Source organism: Enhydra lutris, unplaced genomic scaffold (assembly GCF_002288905.1).
Source record: "Enhydra lutris kenyoni isolate GAN:26980312 unplaced genomic scaffold, ASM228890v2 scaffoldscaffold85, whole genome shotgun sequence".
Lineage (NCBI taxonomy): Eukaryota > Metazoa > Chordata > Mammalia > Carnivora > Mustelidae > Enhydra > Enhydra lutris.
The window spans coordinates 7,968,534-7,988,283 of NW_019154169.1; the positions used below are offsets into that span (position 1 = coordinate 7,968,534).

At 47.7% G+C, this 19,750-nt stretch overlaps 1 protein-coding gene across 1 annotated transcript in view; it reads left to right on the forward strand.

The window, feature by feature from the left end:
* Nucleotides 1-1,727: 1,727 nt before the first annotated feature.
* Nucleotides 1,728-19,750, forward strand: part of LOC111161377 (sterile alpha motif domain containing 4B) — a 38,360-nt gene continuing 20,337 nt past the window's right edge. Inside the window, exons 1-2 of the mRNA XM_022524997.1 lie at nucleotides 1,728-1,745; nucleotides 15,128-15,530. Of these exons, the coding sequence (XP_022380705.1) occupies nucleotides 15,335-15,530 (196 nt within the window). The 5' untranslated portion in view covers nucleotides 1,728-1,745; nucleotides 15,128-15,334. The remainder of the gene's footprint in view (nucleotides 1,746-15,127; nucleotides 15,531-19,750) is intronic.

Genomic DNA, 19,750 nt, shown 5'->3' on the forward strand with positions numbered 1-19,750 from the left:
GTAATGGATGGGATTTGATACCCTCTGCCAGCCTGGCTTGAAATGAACTTTCCTCACTGCATTTTCCTCTCTGTCTGGCTGTCCCTTCTCAATCTTGGACAGATGCCCATCCCTTTGCTCAAACCTTAGGTGTCCTCCTTTCTTAGGGTTCTGTTGAGTCCTTGTCTCCATTCATCCTTCGTATCCTCCAAGGCTAGATCACCCACAGCTTCAATTACCATCTTTGATGAACCTCAAATCTTGGTTTCCGGCCCCAAGTTCTCTTAAGCTCCAGACACGTCGCTGTGCAGCCTCCTGCCCGCCCGCTCCCCCACCCCCACCCCGCCCCCGCCTCGCCCCACTGCTGGGTAGCCCACACTGGACTCAGCATCTTCCAAACTTGCTTCTCCTCTGGGTCTCCTTTTCAGGGAGAAACCACCAACCCCTAACCCCCCACCCAAAGGCCTTGTCTAGGATTTCAACCTCTCTCGGGCTCTGCAGCCAGCCAGTCCCAAGACAGGTTCACTAGGCTTCCTGGGCGTCTCTCCCGCCCACACCCCCTCCCTTTCCCACAGTCCCTCCCCAGTGCAAACGTCCCTGTTCCACCCCAACTGCCTCCCTTTACTGAAGGCCCCCAGTTTTATTCCCTCCAATCCACGCTCCATATGAAAGCCAGAGCCATCTTTCCGAGTCCCCAACTCACCATGACTCTCCCTGACTTGAAGCCCTTCCATGGCTCCCTAGCGTCCTCAAGACAAGCCCAAACTCCCTCAAGTGGCCAAACATCTGGCCACAGCTCATTTCCCACCACTCCTTGCCCGGAACAATACACTCCGTCCACCCCGACTGTATTTTCTTTGAGTTCCTCTAAGACGCCATGTCTCGGTCACCTTCTGGGTGAGGGCCCCCGCTCCGCTTAGTCACCAGATCCAGGAAAGTTTGTGGAATGAACAGATTATAATAGTCAAAGCAACAACTCCCATTTGTTGACGGCCTCCATTGTGCCAAGCGCTTTCTACGCATCGTCTCTTTCAATCCTATTCCCACTTGGGACACGAAGCAGCAGGTTCAGACACAGTTGCGGTGATAGAGCTGAGACTCCAGAAGCCTGAGCGCCAAACTGTAACCTGGCCGCTCGGGCCCACTCGGGCCCAGGCCTTAGGCGGACGGTGCAAGAGGGGCGGGGAGGCAGGCCTTGAACACCAGATTCGGGAATTGTGACCTAGCTTACCGCCGCTGAGGTAGACGCGCGCGAGACTGCCCCCTGCGGGCGGGGAGGCCCAATCCCCGGCTGCGCAGCGCCCGTCGCCCATGGCAACGCCCCTCGCGCCCCGCCCGCCCGCCCCCAGGTCCCGGAGGGGCCGACTGCCCGTCAGCCCCGCGGCCAACCAATCCCAGCGCGTGGAGGGCGGGCCTCTTGGGCCTCGCTCAACCCCCAGCGCTCCCCTCTCCGCCAGTACCCCGCCTTTCTCCGCGCACACCTCCCGCCCTTCGGGCTGCCCTCGCCGCCCGTTGGCGGGCGCGCCGTTCGTCACCGCGGCGTGAGCTAATGCCGGCGCGCAGCGGCCCCGGCGGGGCGGGGCCAGGGGCGGTGACGCACGGCGCGGTGACGCAGCGCGACGGCGGCGGCGGCGGCGGCGGCGGCGGCGGCGGCGGCGGCCGGTGCGGGAGGAGGGAGGGGAGCTCGCGGGCCGGAGAGGGGGCGACGGCGGCGGCGGGGGCCTGAGGAGGCCCGAGCGGCGGCGGCGGCGGCGGAGGCCAAGGCGGTGAGTCGCGGACAGGGCCGGGCGGCGGCAGGGCGGCGGCGGGTCGGGGCGCGCGGGGCTCACCTCAGGGCGCTCCAGGCCGCGCGGGCGGCCCCGCCCCCTCAGGGACCCCGAGCCGCGGGCGGCGGCGAGCGCGGGCCTCGGGGGTCCCGGCCCTCGAGAGAATTCCCCACCCCCGACCCCCGAGTCGCCCGCCCAGGCCGCCTGGGAAGCTTTTCTCCGAAACCCTTCTCACACCCTAGGGACCGCGAGGGGCCGGGGGACCTTCCCCCGAACACCACCCCCCGCCGCAGGTCTGCCTCAGACTCCTCCCTGGAGGGCGTTCCCGCAGCCCCGCCAAAGCCGCCCCAGAGCCCCCCGAAAACCCCCCCCCCCCCCCCCGCCCCGCAAACTCTCCCAAAACCCCCCCCCCCCCCGCCCGCCTTACGTCCACAGAATCTTGTCCAGGCGCCGACTTAGGTCTCGGAAATCTTCCTCAGCGAACCCCTCCTCTGGCCCCAGATCCCCCATCCTCCTCCTCCGTCCAGAAATATTCCCCGGAGGCCACTCCTCATCTATTCCAACAATGTGTGTCATATCTCCTCCCCAAGCCTCCCTCATAAGCCCTAAAAATCTCCTGCAGTCTCCCTGAGATCCCCTCCAGACCCCGCACATTCCAGAAATCTCCCCCAGAGACCTATTTCGCATATCTCCACAATCTCCTCAGGTCTTCCCACTCATAGGTCCCAAGAATTTTCCCTCCTACCTACCCCCAAACCAGAAATCACCTGGCCCCCAAATCTCCAGACCCCCTCCCTGCCACCATGTCCTTTGGAATGTCCCTGATATACCCTGAAAGTCTTTCTCAGAGACTCTCTGAAATGTCCTCACATCCCCAAAATTCACCTGGAGGACCCTCTCTCCACCCAAGCGCCAGCCATCTCCCGTACACACTCCCCCGTCGCGAAGTCATCCCTTAGGACCCTTCCACAGATCCCAAAGACTTCTCCCAAAAATTTGGGGTCCCTCAGGTCTCACCAGCCTGAAATGCCTTAGAGATCACCCTCACATACTCCAAGAATCTTTCCCCAAGACCGCCCTCACTTCTCCCAAATACCTCCTCCAGAGAGTCACTGAAATCTCTGGAGAACTCATATCCCATATTCCAAAAGCCTTTTCCACAACCCCTGTTACCTATCCCAACTCTTTCCCGGTAACTTACACCACATGTTCCAGAGATTTCTTCAGGATTCCAAAAAGGTCCCTTGTAGTCTCTGATATCCTCTAGAATCGTCTTCAGATGACCCTTGAAAATCTCCCTTTCTAGACTGGCTTTTAGTTGAAGTTTCAAAACCTGTTAAATTTTAAGACTCTTCATGATCTCTGTGAGATGCAGTTTTTCCAAGATGTCCTCACATCTTCTTGGAGACCTTGGCAACCCCTCGAGATCTCCTGGGATAAGCCCTTGAAATCCCTCCCAGAGATCCTTCCGACACCCCCCAGAACCCACTGAATCACTGTTCAGAGACCTCCTGCCTTATTAAGACACTTCTAGAGACTTCCCTTCCTGAGCTCTTCCTCACAGGTTCCCTCACATCCTCTAGAACCTCCTCCCTATTCAGTCTTCCCTTAAAATAACTGAGGTCCTGCTCTTAGAAAGTCCCAGAATTCTTTCTGAAAGACCTTCTACCCTGACATTCCCACATTCTACTCAGAAGACCCACTTTCCCCATACTTTATCTTTCGAAGACTTTACTCAGAGGTTTCTCCTCATCTGAGCTCTCTTAGGAGTTCCTGAAAAGATCTCTGCCATCCTGCTCCAGCACATCCAAAGCCTTTCTCTGGAGACCACACCTCCCGCAGACACCCTTTAGAGAATTTTCTTCAAAATTGCCCTGCATCAACAACCTAATCCTCAGCACTTTCTGAGACTTCTTCGGAACATTGCCTCATGCATCCATTCAGTACCCTATCAGATTTACCTCTTTTAGGATTCCTGTTTACATCCTCTCACCACCTCTGTTCTCTTTTCTTTGAAATCAACTTAGAGATCCTTCTTAGCTCTAAGCCTCCTTCCCCACATTGTCCCTTCAGAGGTCCCCAGCATCTTCCAGGTTCCCCTCACCTTCTAGAGCCTCCACTGTCTCCTTTTAATGAAAAGATCCTCAAGAGACAGCCTCACCTCTTGAAATCTCAACCTTCAGAAACATCTCAGGCCGGTTTTTTTTTAGGTTTCATCCTCAAAGACTCCTCCTCCCTTTGGAGATTGAGAGACCCTGAACCCCCTCCTTAGAGACTTCCTGAGGACTCCCCCATTTTCTTTTCAGCAGCCTTCTCCTTCCTTTTCCTGTTTGAAGGCCTCCTCACTAAAGAATCCCTTCCCCTATACCAGTGATCCTTAAAGCACGGTCCTTGGGCAGCAGCATCAACATCACCTGGGAACTGGTTAGAAATGCAGATTCTGGGACGCCTGGGTGGCTCAGTTGGTTAAGCAGCTGCCTTCGGCTCAGGTCATGATCCCAGCGTCCTGGGATCGAGTCCCACATCGGGCTCCTTGCTCCTCAGGGAGCCTGCTTCTCCCTCTGCCTGCCATTCTGTCTGCCTGTGCTTGCTCTCTCCCCCTCTCTCCCTCTGAAAAAAAAAAAAAAAAAATCTTTAAAAAAAAAAAAAAAAGAAAGAAATGCAGATTCTTGGGTCCAGCCCAGACCTATTGAATCCGAAGACCTGAGATTAGGATCCAGCAGTCTGTTTTTAGGGACCCACCTGGTGATTCTGGTGCATGCTTGAGTTTGAGAACCATTGTCCCCCGAGAGGATTTCCCTTTTGCCACAGAAAGCCCCCCGAAAGATGCTTCAGGGTATACCTCTGGACTCCTGTCCACCCCCATTTTCCTGAGAGTCCCCTTTGTGAAATATCCATCCTCCAAAAAGTCTGCCTCCTTGAAAGGATTCTGGTTTCTCTCAGAGGTTACCCCACCCTCTGAGCAATTACTTCATATTCCACCTTCGAATGGTTTCTTTCCAGGTCTCCCTCAGCACTTTCACCTTCTGGCTTCCCCTCCACACCATACCCCAGCCTTTGGGGCTTCCGCTTCAAATTGCTATCTCCTTGAACACATGTCCATTTCTAATCTTCATCTGTTTCTCTCCATGTAGGCACTCTCCCTTTAAGACACCCTCAGGTCTTTTCATTCTCTCTGTCTTACTGTTGAGAGTCCTCTCTTTTACTTCTTAGAGCACTACTCACCTTCTCCCTTGTAGTTTTTCATGTGCTTGTCTACTCATCCTCACTGGACTAGCCAGTCTGGAAAGTACTGGGATGTGTCTTTCTTGTCTCTGAATCCCACACTGGGATCTGCCCTCTGTAAGTTACTGGGAATTATTAGAGAATGGGCAACTCCTCCTGCATTTGGCAAGAAATCTCTAAGTTTTTCAGATCTCACTCCCCATTCAGGTTCTATACACCTTCCCCACCCCCTCTTGTCCTCTCTCTCTACCTAGCTCCCATTGTCTCTCCTCCTAGAAGAGGCTGTCTTGCCCCTCCTACTGCTGTTTGAGGGACTTTTCTGTATGCTCACTCCTGATTCTGAGCTGCCTTAGGTCCTATTCTCGGTACCTGCCTCACCCCATCCTGGTTAGCTTCTCAGCCTTTGTAAGTCTGGGGCCTCCACAGGGCTCTCAGCTTTCTCTGAGGGATTCTGTTTCTCTCTAGGGTCTAGAAAAGGAAACAGAGATCACAGGATAAACAGTGGGGCCTGCCTTCAGTGCGCTCACAGTACATTAGAGGGGTTGGGCAGGTACATGGGGCAGAACACAAGGTACAAATTATATGCTGTGGAAATTTGGCAGTGAAAGAGGGATCCTTTTATCTGTAAAGACTTCATGGAAAGGTGGTTTTGGGGCTCGGTGATGTTCCACAGGAGTTGGGACGGTGGTGAGTAGCCTTCTAGGCAGTTAACAGCTTTGCAGTGAGCCAAAGACAAGAAGGCCTCCTCATCTCCCACCCATGGCATCTCTTCTCTTCTCTTAAAGGACAGAGATGAAAGAAAACAGATCTCTTCCATCTCTGTTGTATTTGCCAGCTGCACTTTTGTGACCCATAGAGTGATAATACTAATGGCTACTATTTATTGAGTAATTACTATTTGCCAGTCACTGTCTAAGTGCTTCACGTGTATTCACATCTCATTTTCCTCATACGGACCCTATGAGGTAGGTAAGCTACAATTAATCTCATTTTACAAATGGTGAAATTGAAGACAGGTGGCACAAATAGAAGGTCTCTGGACCCTGTCCGTCCCAAGATGATAGTGCCATGAGTCATAGAGTTGGATTTTCTGTTCCAATAGGGTTGGGTGCAGTGAGGCATTATAGTATAATGGTTAAGTATGCAGATTCTGGGGCCAGACAGGATTTCCATCCCACATTGTCACTTACCAGTTTTGTGACCTAGAATAATTACTTCAATTTTACTCTGGTTCTTAGTTTCCACATCTAAAAAATGAAACTAATAATGATATTCTATATTATAAAATTATTGTAAGGATTGAACTAATTAATACATATAAAGTACCTGGAACAATGCCCTGTGTATAACTGCTCAGTGTTATCAAAAATAAATGGCTCATAAATAAATGGCTTATGTGAGCCTGTACTCCAGAGACAAAAATGACAGAACCTTAGTTCAAACTGGTTTAATCAAAAAAGAGAAGTAATTAGCTTGTGTTACTAAAAAGTCCAGGTCTGGATTGGCTTCAGACCTAGCTTTATCCAGGAGTTCAAAACAATCTTCTCAGTAATCTCTGCCCATTTCTCCAAAGAGTTAGCTTCATCCTCAACAAGTTTCTACTTTGTGGTGACTAAGATGGCCTTCAGCAACTCCAGGCTTACATCCTACTTCCTTAACAGCCTTAGTGGAAAGAAAACTCTTTCCTGAGAGCCCCAGTGTGAAAACAGTTTCTTCCCTGAATAAGTGTGAAATAACAGAAGATCCTTAGGGACATGTTTGGGGTTCTATACCCTGGAATTGTATCTTGCTTGCTGAGGTTGCTGTGATTCCATCCTACAACCTTACTGAGTACTGGTGCCAGTCTCCCTCCTCCCTTGTTCTTAAGCCCTAGTCATTCTCCACTCTGTGATTGTTTGGATCCAGAGAGTGTCAATGGTTAGTCTGACCCAACCAGACTTTCCTTTGGGATCTCACTGATAGAGACAGGGAAGAGATGGCTGCCCAGTTTTCATGGTAGCTCCAGGGTAGGGTAGTGGAATCCAGGAGTAGTGGTGTTCAGTTCTGTACTTCAGCTTTGGATTTTTTGGACTCTGAACTTTGTGAAGAGTTAGGTAAATTACTTTGAGTAGAGTTTTGTTTTGTTTTAGTGTAAATTTGTTGAATAGAGTCTGATTGAGGGCAGGTTATAGAACAACAGCGTATGCAGTATATAAGTTTCAACTCTAGCAGTTAAACAATTTATGGAGGCACTTTTCTAGGTACTGGACATACAGCATTGAAGAAACAGTCGAGGTATTGGAACTCATGGCGCTTACATTCTGATGGGGCAGTGGAGAGATAAATAAATCAGTGATATGTGCTATGAAGAAATTAAAACAGTAGAGTGAAAAAGAGGATAGCTGTAGCCACTATATTCAGAATGGTCAGAATTGGCCTCTGAGGAGGTGACAATTGAACCTGATAACCTGAAAGATGAGAAGGCATAGTTTTGGGGTGATCTTGGAGTGGGGCATTCCAGTCTAAGCATTGTTTTATGTGGAGAAAGGACTGCTGTAAGGGTTGTGGGGGCGGGAGGGGGAATATTTCACAGATATATTGAGGGTGTGCTTGCTGTGTGCCAGGTGCTATGCTAGAAACTGAAAACATAGCCCTGAATAATAGAGCCACAGTCTTTCCTTCCCTCATGGATCTTACAGTCTAGGCATTTGTGGAAGAGCTGCAGCCTTCAAAGAAATGCCTTTCGATGATATCAGACCAAAAACTCCTTCCTGGGGAGATGAGGAAGACTGGGGCACATATGAACCCAGATCTGATTGATGGGAGGGAACCAGCCATGTGGTGATCTGGGGAAGAACATTTCAGGTAGAGGGGTCAACAAAAGTGACAGAAGCCTTGAGATGTGTTCAAGGAACAACAAGGAAACCAGTGTAAGGGAGAAGGGGCAAGGGATTGGAGAGGTTGACAGAGTCTAGATCACACAGGGCCTTGTGGGCCTTGGTAAGGAGTTTACATGTTCATTTAAGAGACTTGGGAAGCTATAGAGGGTCTTTAAAACAAGACAGTGACATGGTCTGACTTTGTTACTTTCTTTTTTTCTTTCTTTGTTAAGAATTTTCACTGGTGGGTGCCTGGGTGGCTCAGTTGGGTAAGCAACTGCCTTCGGCTCAAGTCATGATCCCGGAATCTCGGGATCGAGCCCTGCATTGGGTTCCCAGCTCTGTGGGGAGCCTGCTTCTCCCTCTAACCTTCTCAGCTCTCATGCTCTCACTCTCTCTCAAATAAATAAACAAAATCTTTTAAAAATAAAAAAAAGAATGTTCATTGGTTTCTGCAAGGAAAACAGGTAAAAATGGAAGCAGGAGGTTGATTAGGAGGCATTACATTTGTCGAGATGAAAAGAGATGGTAACTTGAATATGATGGTGGCAGTAAAAAATGAGAGAAATAGATATATTTTCAGTATAGAGAAAATAGGACTTAATAATGGGATTAGAGAGCTGGGGGGTGAGGGGTAGGGAGAGGATGGTTGGGTTAAGGACATTGGGGAGGGTATGCGCTGTGAAGTGTATAAGCCTGACGATTCACAGACATGTACCCCTAGGGCTAATAATACATTATATGTTAATAAAAAGTTAAAAATTAAAATAATGGGATTAGAGAAAGAGAGGGATCCAGGATGATAATAGCTAACAGGTCTATAAGAATAGGTACTATTTTAAACCCATTTTACAGATGAGAAAACAGTCACAGCAAGGTGAAATCTCTTGCTCAAAGTTACACAGGTAGTAAATGGTATGATTCTCTTTCCATCCCAGACAGTATGGTCCCAGAGCCACTTGAGTTTTGGGAAAGAAAAAGGAGGGCATGTTTAGTTGATGTTAAGAAAAGAAGAATTATCAAGACCAGATGAATAGATCTTATGGAAGAGAAAGGAGTCCAAGATGACTTTAAGAAATTCTGAATTGTCCACAAAAAGGTGATAGTTGAACCTGTGGGAGTTGATTATCAAGTGAAGGATACTAGTATAGAGAAAGGAAAGAGCTAAAGATGGCGTTTCATTGGGGAAGGGTCAATACATTGAAGCGTGGGATGAGTGAAAGAGAGCAATACATGGGGGCAGGGGGAAGGGATACCAGCTTCCTCTCTACTTCAAGTTTTCCCACAGCTTTCCAGGCTAGCCTTATCTTCCAGGAGGCCCTGCCTGGCTTCTCCCCTCCTCTCCCTCTGTTCCCAAGAACTATTCATACAAAAGCCTCATTCTTGGCTGAGACAATAGTATACATATTTTGTGTACATATTTCAAGAGTTTCTGAAAATAATGGTTGATCTTTATAAAAAAGAAGTTGAGCTCTCTTGGCATCTGACATTCTCCTGTTCTTCTCAAGTCAGGATAGTGAGTTAACCTTAGGTAACTAGCCTGGTACCTTGTTCATGAAGTATGAGTTCTTCAGAGGCCTAGAAGGGCTAAGAATGGGTAAGAAGGCTAACAGGACCCCCTTATTTATCCAGAGATGTTGGCATTAAAGGGTTTACCTTTTGCCCAACTTTTCTAGGCAGTGGAAGCAAACTTACAGGAGGTTGTAACATTCTTAGGAACAAGCAAGAGCTCTGAAGCCGGACGGACTGGCCTTGAGAATCTCAGCTTAGCTAGGTATAGTCTTAGGTGGCTTAACCTTTTCTGTGTCTGTTTCTGCTTTTGTAAAATGAGGATAATATTGTGTGTGTACATCTGTAGATAGGTGTATAATACATATGTACCTCGTGTATATATGTGAAATATAGCATATATGTTGTTTTTAGAGTCAAATGAACTCATCCATAAAAAGCTGTTAGCATAAGGTCTAGCATATGACACGATGGGTGGTATAGGGAGCTATGCTAAGCATTCATATAGGTATTTTTATACACATTGTTTCATTTCATTCTTACAACAAGATTCACTGAGGAAGAAACTGAGTTACTTGCTTAAGGTCAACAGAGCAAGTAAATATCAGCAGGAGAGCCCAGGTTTCAGCCACATGTGACTCCACAGCCTGGCTTCTGAATGAGGAGAGCTGACCTGTGGAGGTACCTCCTATCTGTGGGCCACCTCTTGCTGTTTGAAGCCAAAGAAGGGAGCCTAGTGAACAGTTTTTCTTAGAACCTCGTAGCCAATTTTGGCTTCATTTCCCACCTTCCAGGGTTGATAGATGCTTCCAAAGAAGGTTACTTGGTCCGTTGAAGACCAAGTATGGCAGCAGTAATATTGGGACTGTCCAAGAGGCTTTTGCCATAGGGGTCACCCTTTAGAGTCTTGCCTCAAAGGAGAGAGTCATTTTTGGTCACATGAATACAAGACCAGAGCAGTGGTGAGTTCTGTTTTTGTATGGGAGCAGTCAAGGCTCTTCCAACTTCGAGTGATAGAAACACAACTCCAGCTGTCCTTAGCCCAAAAGGAATTTATTGGTCCATGTAACTGAAGAGTTTGAGGTGAGGAGGCTTCACACTAGCTGGATTTGATCCAGAGCTTCAAATGTGAACAAGGCTCCCTCTTTGTCCCCTTACCTCTTGACTCTGCTTTCATCTGTGTTAGCTTCATTCTGAGACAGGCTCTCACTGTGAGGTAGCAGAAGTGGCAGCCAGTAACATCAGGAGATGTTGCATAATGTGAGCAGCTCCAATGGAGAACTTATTCTCCCCAGTAGTTCCAGCAGGAATCCAGTGAGGACTTTCTTGGCCAGTAGATTTCTTTGTCTACTCCTGGAGCCAAGGAAGACTATTAATTTTCCAAAGGTACCAGAAGATGGGAATGGCTGTCTGGCAAGCAGATCCACCAGAATCCATCACAGTAAAGTGCCTTGCAGTAGTTGGTGCTGATGCCTCTTTCCTGGCCATCATACCAGCGCAGCCCTTCCCTTCTCATTGCTGCCAAGCACCCAGGACAGGAGGTAGCTGGGGACCTCTGGCCCTTCAGTGGAAGAAGGCCACACAGTCCTCTCCAGTCACTATCCACACCAAACACCTAGCATCCTTCTGTGCTAAAAGTGACTGTTGCTCTAAACCCCCTAGTGTTTACTGAGGATTGTCAGAGCCATGGCTGGGCATTAGATTCTCTCTGCCAGTCATGTACCCAAGCAGCTGGGTGGCTTGAGAGAGAAGGATAGTTAGCGGACTTTTGGTCTTTTCCCAGTTTGTGTCCATCTATTCTGAGGACTACAGGCCACAGGCTTTGTTTGTTTCTTAGATAGTGGTTCGTTTTTGCTGTTTTAATATGAATTTGTTTCCAATATTTAAAAATAGCTGAATTTTATTTAAAAATCCTGATTTCTGGTTCCTCTTTAAAGAACAAACAAAAAACTGAAAAAAAAAAACCAAAACCCTAAACTACTAAACCTAACAATACTGGGCCCACATTCCCCCATGGCAGCAGGTGATTAGAGCTAAATAAGTGACTTCTCCTTTTAGACAGGGTGAGTGCTTTCAACTCACTGTAGTCCTCACCAGCGTGCTTCATTCAAAACCTGGCCTCACTATAAAGTGTCATGTTTGAGGCCCTGCCCTGTCCCACAGCTTTACTTATTTGGGGAAAGAAGCTGGTCAGCAGTTTATTTGGGGGGCACAGTGATGTTGCTTAGGAAAGATAACAACCCAGGAAAAGTTTATGGGAAAGAGAGTGCACATCTTTGGTCTTGTTTGTGGATTTGGTCATCTTTTTGCCGTAAATGCTGTTGGCATATCAAACGTCTCGTCACAAATGTTCCCTCTGAAATAGTAACATGTCCTTCTATCTTATGAGTTGCTACCCAGTGAAGGAATCCCTCCCACTCCCAAGGGATGTTCATCTAGCCTCCACTTGACCACTTCCAGCAGCCAAGGAGCTTATTACCTCCTCACATGGCAGCCAGTTCCTTTCTTGGACAGATATATTATTTTAAAATTCTTCCTTATGTTGAGGCAGCTGCTGTCTCCTTGGGGCCGAAAGCCACAAAATGCTGGAGCTGGGAAGGGAAACTGATTATTTCAGGCATGTGAACTACCCCTCATCCATCCTGCATCTAGGGCAAACATTGATAATCAATCACAGTGTTCTTTCTCACTGAACCGGAAAGTAGAATGCAATCATAAAACTTTTTCAAATAAAATTCTTTGAAAATTACGAAGGTAATATATGTTTACTTGCAACTAGTGAAATGCTACAAAGTTATATGAAGAAAGTTAATAATTCTTTCTTCTCTCCAAGGTAACCAATGTGAACAGCCCAGGGTGTGTCCTTGTACACATTTCTTTATACACATGCGCATATAGGTACTATAAGATATATAAGGTTTTTGTATGGCTTTTTATCCTTTTATAAAAATGCGATTGTATTGTATGTATTACTACAGAGCTTATGATCATCCCTGCAGGTTGGTGGTTAAAGATCAAACACTATATAGGTCTGTTGTGTTTTTTGTATTCTGCTATCAGGATCAAGCATGTTTTTAAAAGCTACACAGTATCCCATGTGAGGTGTGTCCTCAGTTTATTAATCATTGCCCTTTGATGGCTGTTCCTGTTGCTTCATTTCTTCGGGATCCTTCTCACCACAGTGCTCCAAGCAGCCTCTACCAGTCGTTTGGAGTTAGCCTGTGAGGTAAAACCCATTTGCCATGTCTGATCCAATCTGGCTCCTTACACATTGCAGGGAAGGGAAGCAGACTAGTTTAAAGATCAAAGTGAATCAGTGTCTGGGGCAAGACTAGAACTGAATTTTCTTGACTCTCTACATTTCCCATGTCACCTCTCACTTCAGCCATTTTCCCTGGTTCTCCTCTGGAGTAAAAGAACAAATCTAATTCCTCTTCTGTGTGCTACCCCTTCAGATATTCAAAGTCAGTTATGTCATTCTTTCTGAGTCTTTTCTTCCCCTGGAGAAATTTCTCCAGTGCCTTCAAATTTTTCTCTTGGGACAAGGTTTCTAAATCTATTTACTATCCGGTGGGCCATTCCTTCTATCATCTTCTCGCCCCAAGGCTGTAGAAATCTCAAGTGTGACTTTCATGCTTACCATCTTTATTCATTCTTTCAACAAATACATATTGAGCACCATCTATGTGCCAGTCACTGTTCTGGGCACCGGGTGACCCTATAGCTTGCTTTTTGATGGAAAGAGAAACAACAAAAATAAGATGATACCTGAGGGTGTCAAATTATATAGAAGAAATAGTATTAATATGACAGACTCCTTAGATTGGATGGTCAGGGAAGCTCTCTCAGGAAGTAACATTGAGCTGAAACCTGAGTGACAAGTAGGGGCCAGCCATAAGTAGGTCTGGAGGAAGAGAATTCCAGCGAATAAGAAATCTTGGTACAAGACAAGGCTGGAGAGGCCACAGGAGTCTTGCAGGGACCTGTAGGCCAAGATATGGTCAGGTTTAATTTAGGTTTCATTTAAGTGCAGTGGAAAGTCATTGGAAGATTTAAGCCAGGAGGCAACGATTGATTTCCTTTTAAAAAAAGGTTTCTGGGGGCACCTGGCTGGCTCAGTCAGAAGAGTGTACAAATCTCAATCTTGAGGTCATGAGTTCAATCCCCACATTGAGTGTAGAGATAAATAAAAGAGTATCTGGGGGATCTTTTTAACTTGGAACACGTTTCATTTCCCCTGTGCTTTTCCTTATATCCAAACGGATTGACATCTGGGCCAGTTTGCTCTGTTCAGGTGTCCCACAGAGGATTTGCCAGGTGAATCACAGCCATCTTCAGATGGACCTCACAGCCCTGTTCAGCAGGAGCATGGGAGTTCAGGGAGATGGCAGTAGCTCTCTAAGATCTGAGCCCAGTAGGTTCAGTGGGTCTTTGTGTGGAGTTCTCAGTCCTTTGGCAGCCAGAAGGAGATGGAGCCAAATGTGGTTTGGGGATAGAGCCAAGGCACTGGTTGCAGGAGAGACAGGGAAATGTGAGTGGAGACCTGGAGCTCAAGACACTTAGAAAAAGGCTTCAGAGTAGTGTCCAGAAATCAGTCAACTGGAGAATAGGCCTGTTGTCTGCCCAGTTAACACAGCTCCTGTGTAGTTCCTGTCTGAGAGAAGAATTTGGACATTTTCTTGCTTGGGAGGTTTTTTTTTTTTTTTTTTAAGATTTTATTTATTTATTTGACAGAGATCACAAGTAGGCAGAGAAGCATGTAGAGAGAGAGAAAGAAGCAGGCTCCCCACTGAGCAGAGAGCCCAATGTGGGGCTCTATCCCAGGACCCTGGGATCATGACCTGAGCCGAAGGCAGAGGCTTTAATGCACTGAGCCACCTAGGCTCCCCCACTTGGGAGTTTTTTTACTTTGGATGTGACCCCCTCTCAGGTTGGCATCCTCTGTGCTCTTAGGAGTCTGGATGACAGTCTGGAGTCTTTGGGAACCAAGGGGACTTACCAACCCAGAGGATTTGGGTCAGGAGTAACCTTCAGGGGAATGAAGAAGTAGTCTGGGGGAGACTCACCTCAGAGCAGAGATGAGTGAGAGCTTAGAGATCAGAGGTGCACCTTTCTCAGAGTGGCAGAGCTGGGTTGAAGGAGGTGAGATCCCCCAGCCTGTTGGAAATCTTTGAAAAAGACTTTGTCCGTCCCTGTACCCATGGACACTGAGGCAGTTACTGATCAGTTAGCTATCTGCGTACTCAAGATCTCCACTGGGATCACCACTCACATTGTCCACTCACATCTTCGCTTTGTGAGGCTTAGATTGAAATAATATAAACTGCATGTAGTCCTCTTACCAGGTGAGCCGTCACTCTTTCCCACTCTCAGAAGAGGTGGCCAGAGACCAGCAAGGTCAAGGCATGTGCTGGGGGTCATGTGTCACCTGGGACCAGGTCTCCATTAATTCAGATCTTTCCCTATAGTGTGCATCCTCTCCTATTTCCCATCTCTGGAAAATCCTACCAACTTACTCTGCTCCCTTTGGTCCTATGACAGTGAGGCTTGCTGGGCAACATCTTCTCCTTAGTCTCTCTGAATCCCAATCAAGCTTTTTCTCTGAACCTGTAGATTGGAAGGAAAATTGGTTTCTTATCTGGTAATTGGCTTCCATCTTTCTCTCCAGGGACTCAGCAGAGCAGATACTCTGAGAGAGGAAGGCATGAAGCCTCCTTACCCCCTCAGCCAGCACTAACCACACCAGTTCAGCCCTTTCATTCTGTCTGATCCCTTTACTTCCTTTTCTAGGAGCCTGGAGAGGTGTGGCTGGACCAAGACCTCCCCCGATGTGAGCAGGTTTCCTCCTCCCCCCACTGCCCGTTGCCACCACGCCAGGGAACATCCTCAAGCCCTGGCCCTCAGGGGAGAGGTAACAGGAGCCCCGAGCCGAGACCATGTGACGGCGCTGGCCCTCGCCACCGCCGTCCCCCCCACCCTGGCCCCAGGCCCGGCACCATGATGTTCCGAGACCAGGTGGGCATCCTCGCTGGCTGGTTCAAGGGCTGGAATGAGTGTGAGCAGACGGTGGCCCTGCTGTCACTTCTGAAGCGGGTCACTCGCACCCAGGCCCGCTTCCTGCAGCTCTGCCTGGAGCACTCGCTAGCGGACTGCAATGACATCCACCTGCTGGAGTCGGAGGCCAACAGTGCTGGTGAGTCTCCACCCCTAGAGACAAGCACAGTGGAAGGGAGACCTGGAATAAGAGCTGATGTCAGATGGCGGAAGAGGCCCACCCCCACAGTGGTGCTGAGGAATGTGGGTTCTGAGCATGTTGGTGGGTGGGGAGTCCCTGACCTCCCAAGTCATCATCATAGGTCTCTCGGGGCTATGTTGTTGCCAGATGTACTGAGATGTGGGGGTTCCTGGGGAGGACAGTGCAAACTGGAAACATCCCATAGCAGAGGAAGAGTTACATAGGTGGCCGGTCTAGGTGACAGAGGAAGAGACTTAAAGTCATTACTGTGAAGGGGGTTGGAAGCTGAGCAAATAATTCATTTCTCAAGCTTCAGGATGCAAAACTAGGAGGGAATTTTAGAATTCTTCCAAAATTTACTAGTCATCTTAAACTTTTCTTTCCTCCTAAAGGTAAGTTGGACTTAAGGGATAAACAGCTTCAAGAGAGTTTTGAGTTTAGATATGGTCCCTATCAGTTCCCTCAGCACTCAGTAGAGAGATACTCTGTGTCCCATGAGGTTGGCGTTGGGATGGCTGAGCCAGGCGTCTGTAGAACTGTCTGTCCCAGGACCCCCAGATGTAGATAAGAGTCAGGCCAGAGAACCCTCTCAGAGGACACTCCTGAAGCCATTCTGGCCTCTGGGCCTCCACAGGGCTGTTTGGAGAGCTGTTGACCTCAGCGATGGGTGAGAGAGAGATGGAGGCCAGAGAAGAGGGCAAGTGTACTACCTGAAAGCTAACTGGGGACTGGGGAGGGCACCTAGGGGCTCCGTGTCAGTTCCCACCTTCTTCCCCATGATAATGGTTCATTCATGTCAAGCCCTTAAAACGAGCCAAGTACTGCCTTGTGTACTAACTTTGAAAGCAGTCTTCTTTGGTGGCTCTAGAGTCAGACTGTCTGGGTTTAAGTCCCAGTTCTGTCATTTGCGATATAACGAAGTAACTTAATCTTTCTGAGCCTTGGTTTCTTCATCTTTAAAATCAAGACCATAACTGTGCTTACCTTCTAGGGTAGTTGTGAACTCTGAGAACAGTATCTGGCATGTAGTAAATGCTTAATAAATGTAAATGGTTTTTATTGTCAATAACTCATTTAGTCCTAACAACAACCCCATGAAATAGGTACTGTTATTATCCTCATTTTATAGGTGAGGAAATCCACAGTGGACTGCTAAGATTGGGACTGGGGAGCCACAGAGTTGCCTGGCTTCCCTCATCTCCCCAGGTCCATCTGCCTTGGTAACAGTCACCTTTATTTTTCTGAATTTTTGTGTACCAAGTCACAGAAGCACCATGGTTATAGGGTGAGGGGGCTCCTAGGCCAGGAGTCATACTGCCTTAAATCCAGTATGAGTGAGAGCAAGAACCTAGCAAGGCTGCAGCAGGCTCAGAGCTCAACCCCTCCCCCATCCCCACCAGGGAAGGCTCCTTTCTGCTCTGTAGCAGGAGTTCTTGGTTGCGGTATGGCTCTGCCCCCAGAGGAGGGCTCCTTTGGGGCAGGCCATTTTCTTTTGCAGCTTTGGAACACATCCCTCCCACCCCATCCTGACTAGGCAGTTGCATGAGCACTGGGTGCCAGTCTTGTCTATATCTCAGAACCATCAGTGGTGTTTATTCTGTTTTCTTATTAGAGCATGTTTAATTTCTGTGTTTTCAAAACTTGTAAAATCAGACCATATGAAAGGTAAAAAGTGAGGTCTCCTCCCTTCCATACTTCCACATTCCCAGTTGGTGTATGTTTTGTGAGATATTCTGTGCATGTATGAATACGTTCATACTCTCCCTTCAGCTTGTTCATTGTTTTGATCATTTTATTTTATTTTATTTTATTTTTTAAAGATTTTATTTACTTGACAGACAGAGATCACAAGTAGGCAGAGAGGCAGGCAGAGAGAGAGAGAGAGGGAGGCAGGCTCCCTGCTGAGCAGAGAGCATGATGTGGGACTCCATCCTAGGACCTCAGGATCATGACCTGAGCTGAAGGCAGAGGCTTTAACCCACTAAGCCACCCAGGCACCCTGTTTTGATCTTTTTTTTTTTTTAATATATTTTTTAAAGATTTTATTTATTTATTTGACAGAGATCACAAATAGGCAGAGAGGCAGGCAAAGAGAGAGGAAGGGAAGCAGGCTCCCTGCCGAGCAGAGAGCCTGATGCCGGGCTCGATCCCAGAATCCTGGGATCATGACCTGAGCCAAAGGCAGAGGCTTTAACCCACTGAGCCACCCAGGCGCCCCCGTTTTGATCATTTTAATACATAGAGTGGAACACTGTGCATATTAACCAATTTCGTTTAACAGTATAACTTGAAGATCTCATATTCCAGTTGTATGTGTGTATATATATACTTCTTTATTGATGGCTGCATAATAGCAAGAATACGTAGAATAAGTAAATTTATGGAGCCCTACCTGGGTATCAAGCAATACTTTACCTTTATTACTCATTTAACCCTCACAACAGTTTTGTAAGGTAGGTCTTACTGTTCCCTGATTTTATAGATGAGGAGATTAAGGTCTGGAGAGGTTTAGTGACTTGCCCTGGGTCACACAACTGGTCAGAGGTGGAACTGGAATTTGACTTTAGACCTCTTGGCTCTTGACCTCTAGGCTTTACCATATGGTATGTTTGGTCTTGCTCTTACAGTGTTGTAATGAGTACCCTTTAAGCATCTCTAGGATAAATTCCTAGAATTCTGTGGAGCTGCTAGTTTGAAGTAATGTGCATTTAAAATATTCCCTAGGGGCACCTGGGTGGCTTAGTTGGTTAAGCCTTCAACTCTTGATTTCGACTCAGGTCATAATCTCAGGGTCGTGGGATTGAACCCCAGGTCAGGCTCCATGCTCAGTGTGGAGTCTGCCTGTCCCCTCTGCTCCTCCCCCTGCTTGTGTGCTCACTTGCTCTCTGTCAAATAAATAAATAAACAAACAAACAAACAAACAAATAAATAAATAAAATCTTTGAAAAATTAATAAATAAGTTAAATATTCCCTCTTACCACATTGCCTTGAAAGACTTGGTACACTTTACACCAAGAACTGAGGCCCTTCCCAGATGGTTTGCACTGGGATTTGGCAGGGTAATGGGTTGAGAACTGATGAGGAGTGAATTCACTGGTGAATGAAAATAGGAATCTAGGTCTTCAGCCACAGTCCCATGTCAGATGGTGAGAGTATAACAAGCTGGTGCTTGGATAGAAAGGTAGGGAAAACTTTGAATGAGATAAGAGAAGGAGGGCTATGGTGTATATCAGAGTTGGCAGGCAGCCTGCCAGGATTAGAGCAGAGCATGACGGGAGAGAGAAGTGATCACAGAGGTAAATTCTGTAGACCCTTGTGTACCTCTTTCTTTTTTCTTTTTTTTTTTTAATTTTTTTTTTAAAGATTTTATTTATTTATTTGACAGAGATCACAAGTAGGTAGAGAGGCAGGCAGAGAGAGAGAGAGAGAGGAGGAAGCAGGCTCCCCGCGGAGCAGAGAGCCCGATGCGGGACTCAATCCCAGGACCCCGAGATCATGACCCAAGCCGAAGGCAGAGGCTTAACCCACTGAGCCACCCAGGCGCCCTGTGTACCTCTTTCTTAATAGGCATGATGGTTCCAAGACTAAGGAGGCTTGTGTCTCCTGTCTTGGCCCACCCTCAAGTAGAACACCCGCCTTGCCGTATTTGTGAGGGAAGGAGCTACTTCCTGGGCCCAGAGGCCTGCCTTGTGGGAGGAATTGTGCACCCTCTGCCTTTTTCTCTCCCGGTGTTCATTATGGCCTTCCCATTCCCTCTGTTTCCCAAACTTGCATCATCATCCATCTCACCTGGTGAAGGGTTGTGACTGTTAAAATCCAGCTCCTCCCCACCAACCCAGACCCACCAAATCAGAATCCTGAGGGTATGGGCCTGGGAGCACATACCCAGGTTCTGATGACCAGGCAGTCTTGAGAAATGATGCCCTGTTGGATGAATCATTTGTCATGGGACTTGAGAATAGGAATCAGGACCTCCAGGAGTTCTAGTTCCATCTCTGCCACTAACAACTCTCGTGAGTTGGACCAGCTCCACCCCTGTTGAGCCCAGGGAACTGTATCTGAACCGTAAGAAGGTTGTTCTAGATACTGTCCAAGTTTTGGGCTCTGAAGTAACTCTGAAGTTATTCTGAAGTTAGCTCTGAAGTAACTCGCCAAAGTCAGAGCCAAGCATATTACG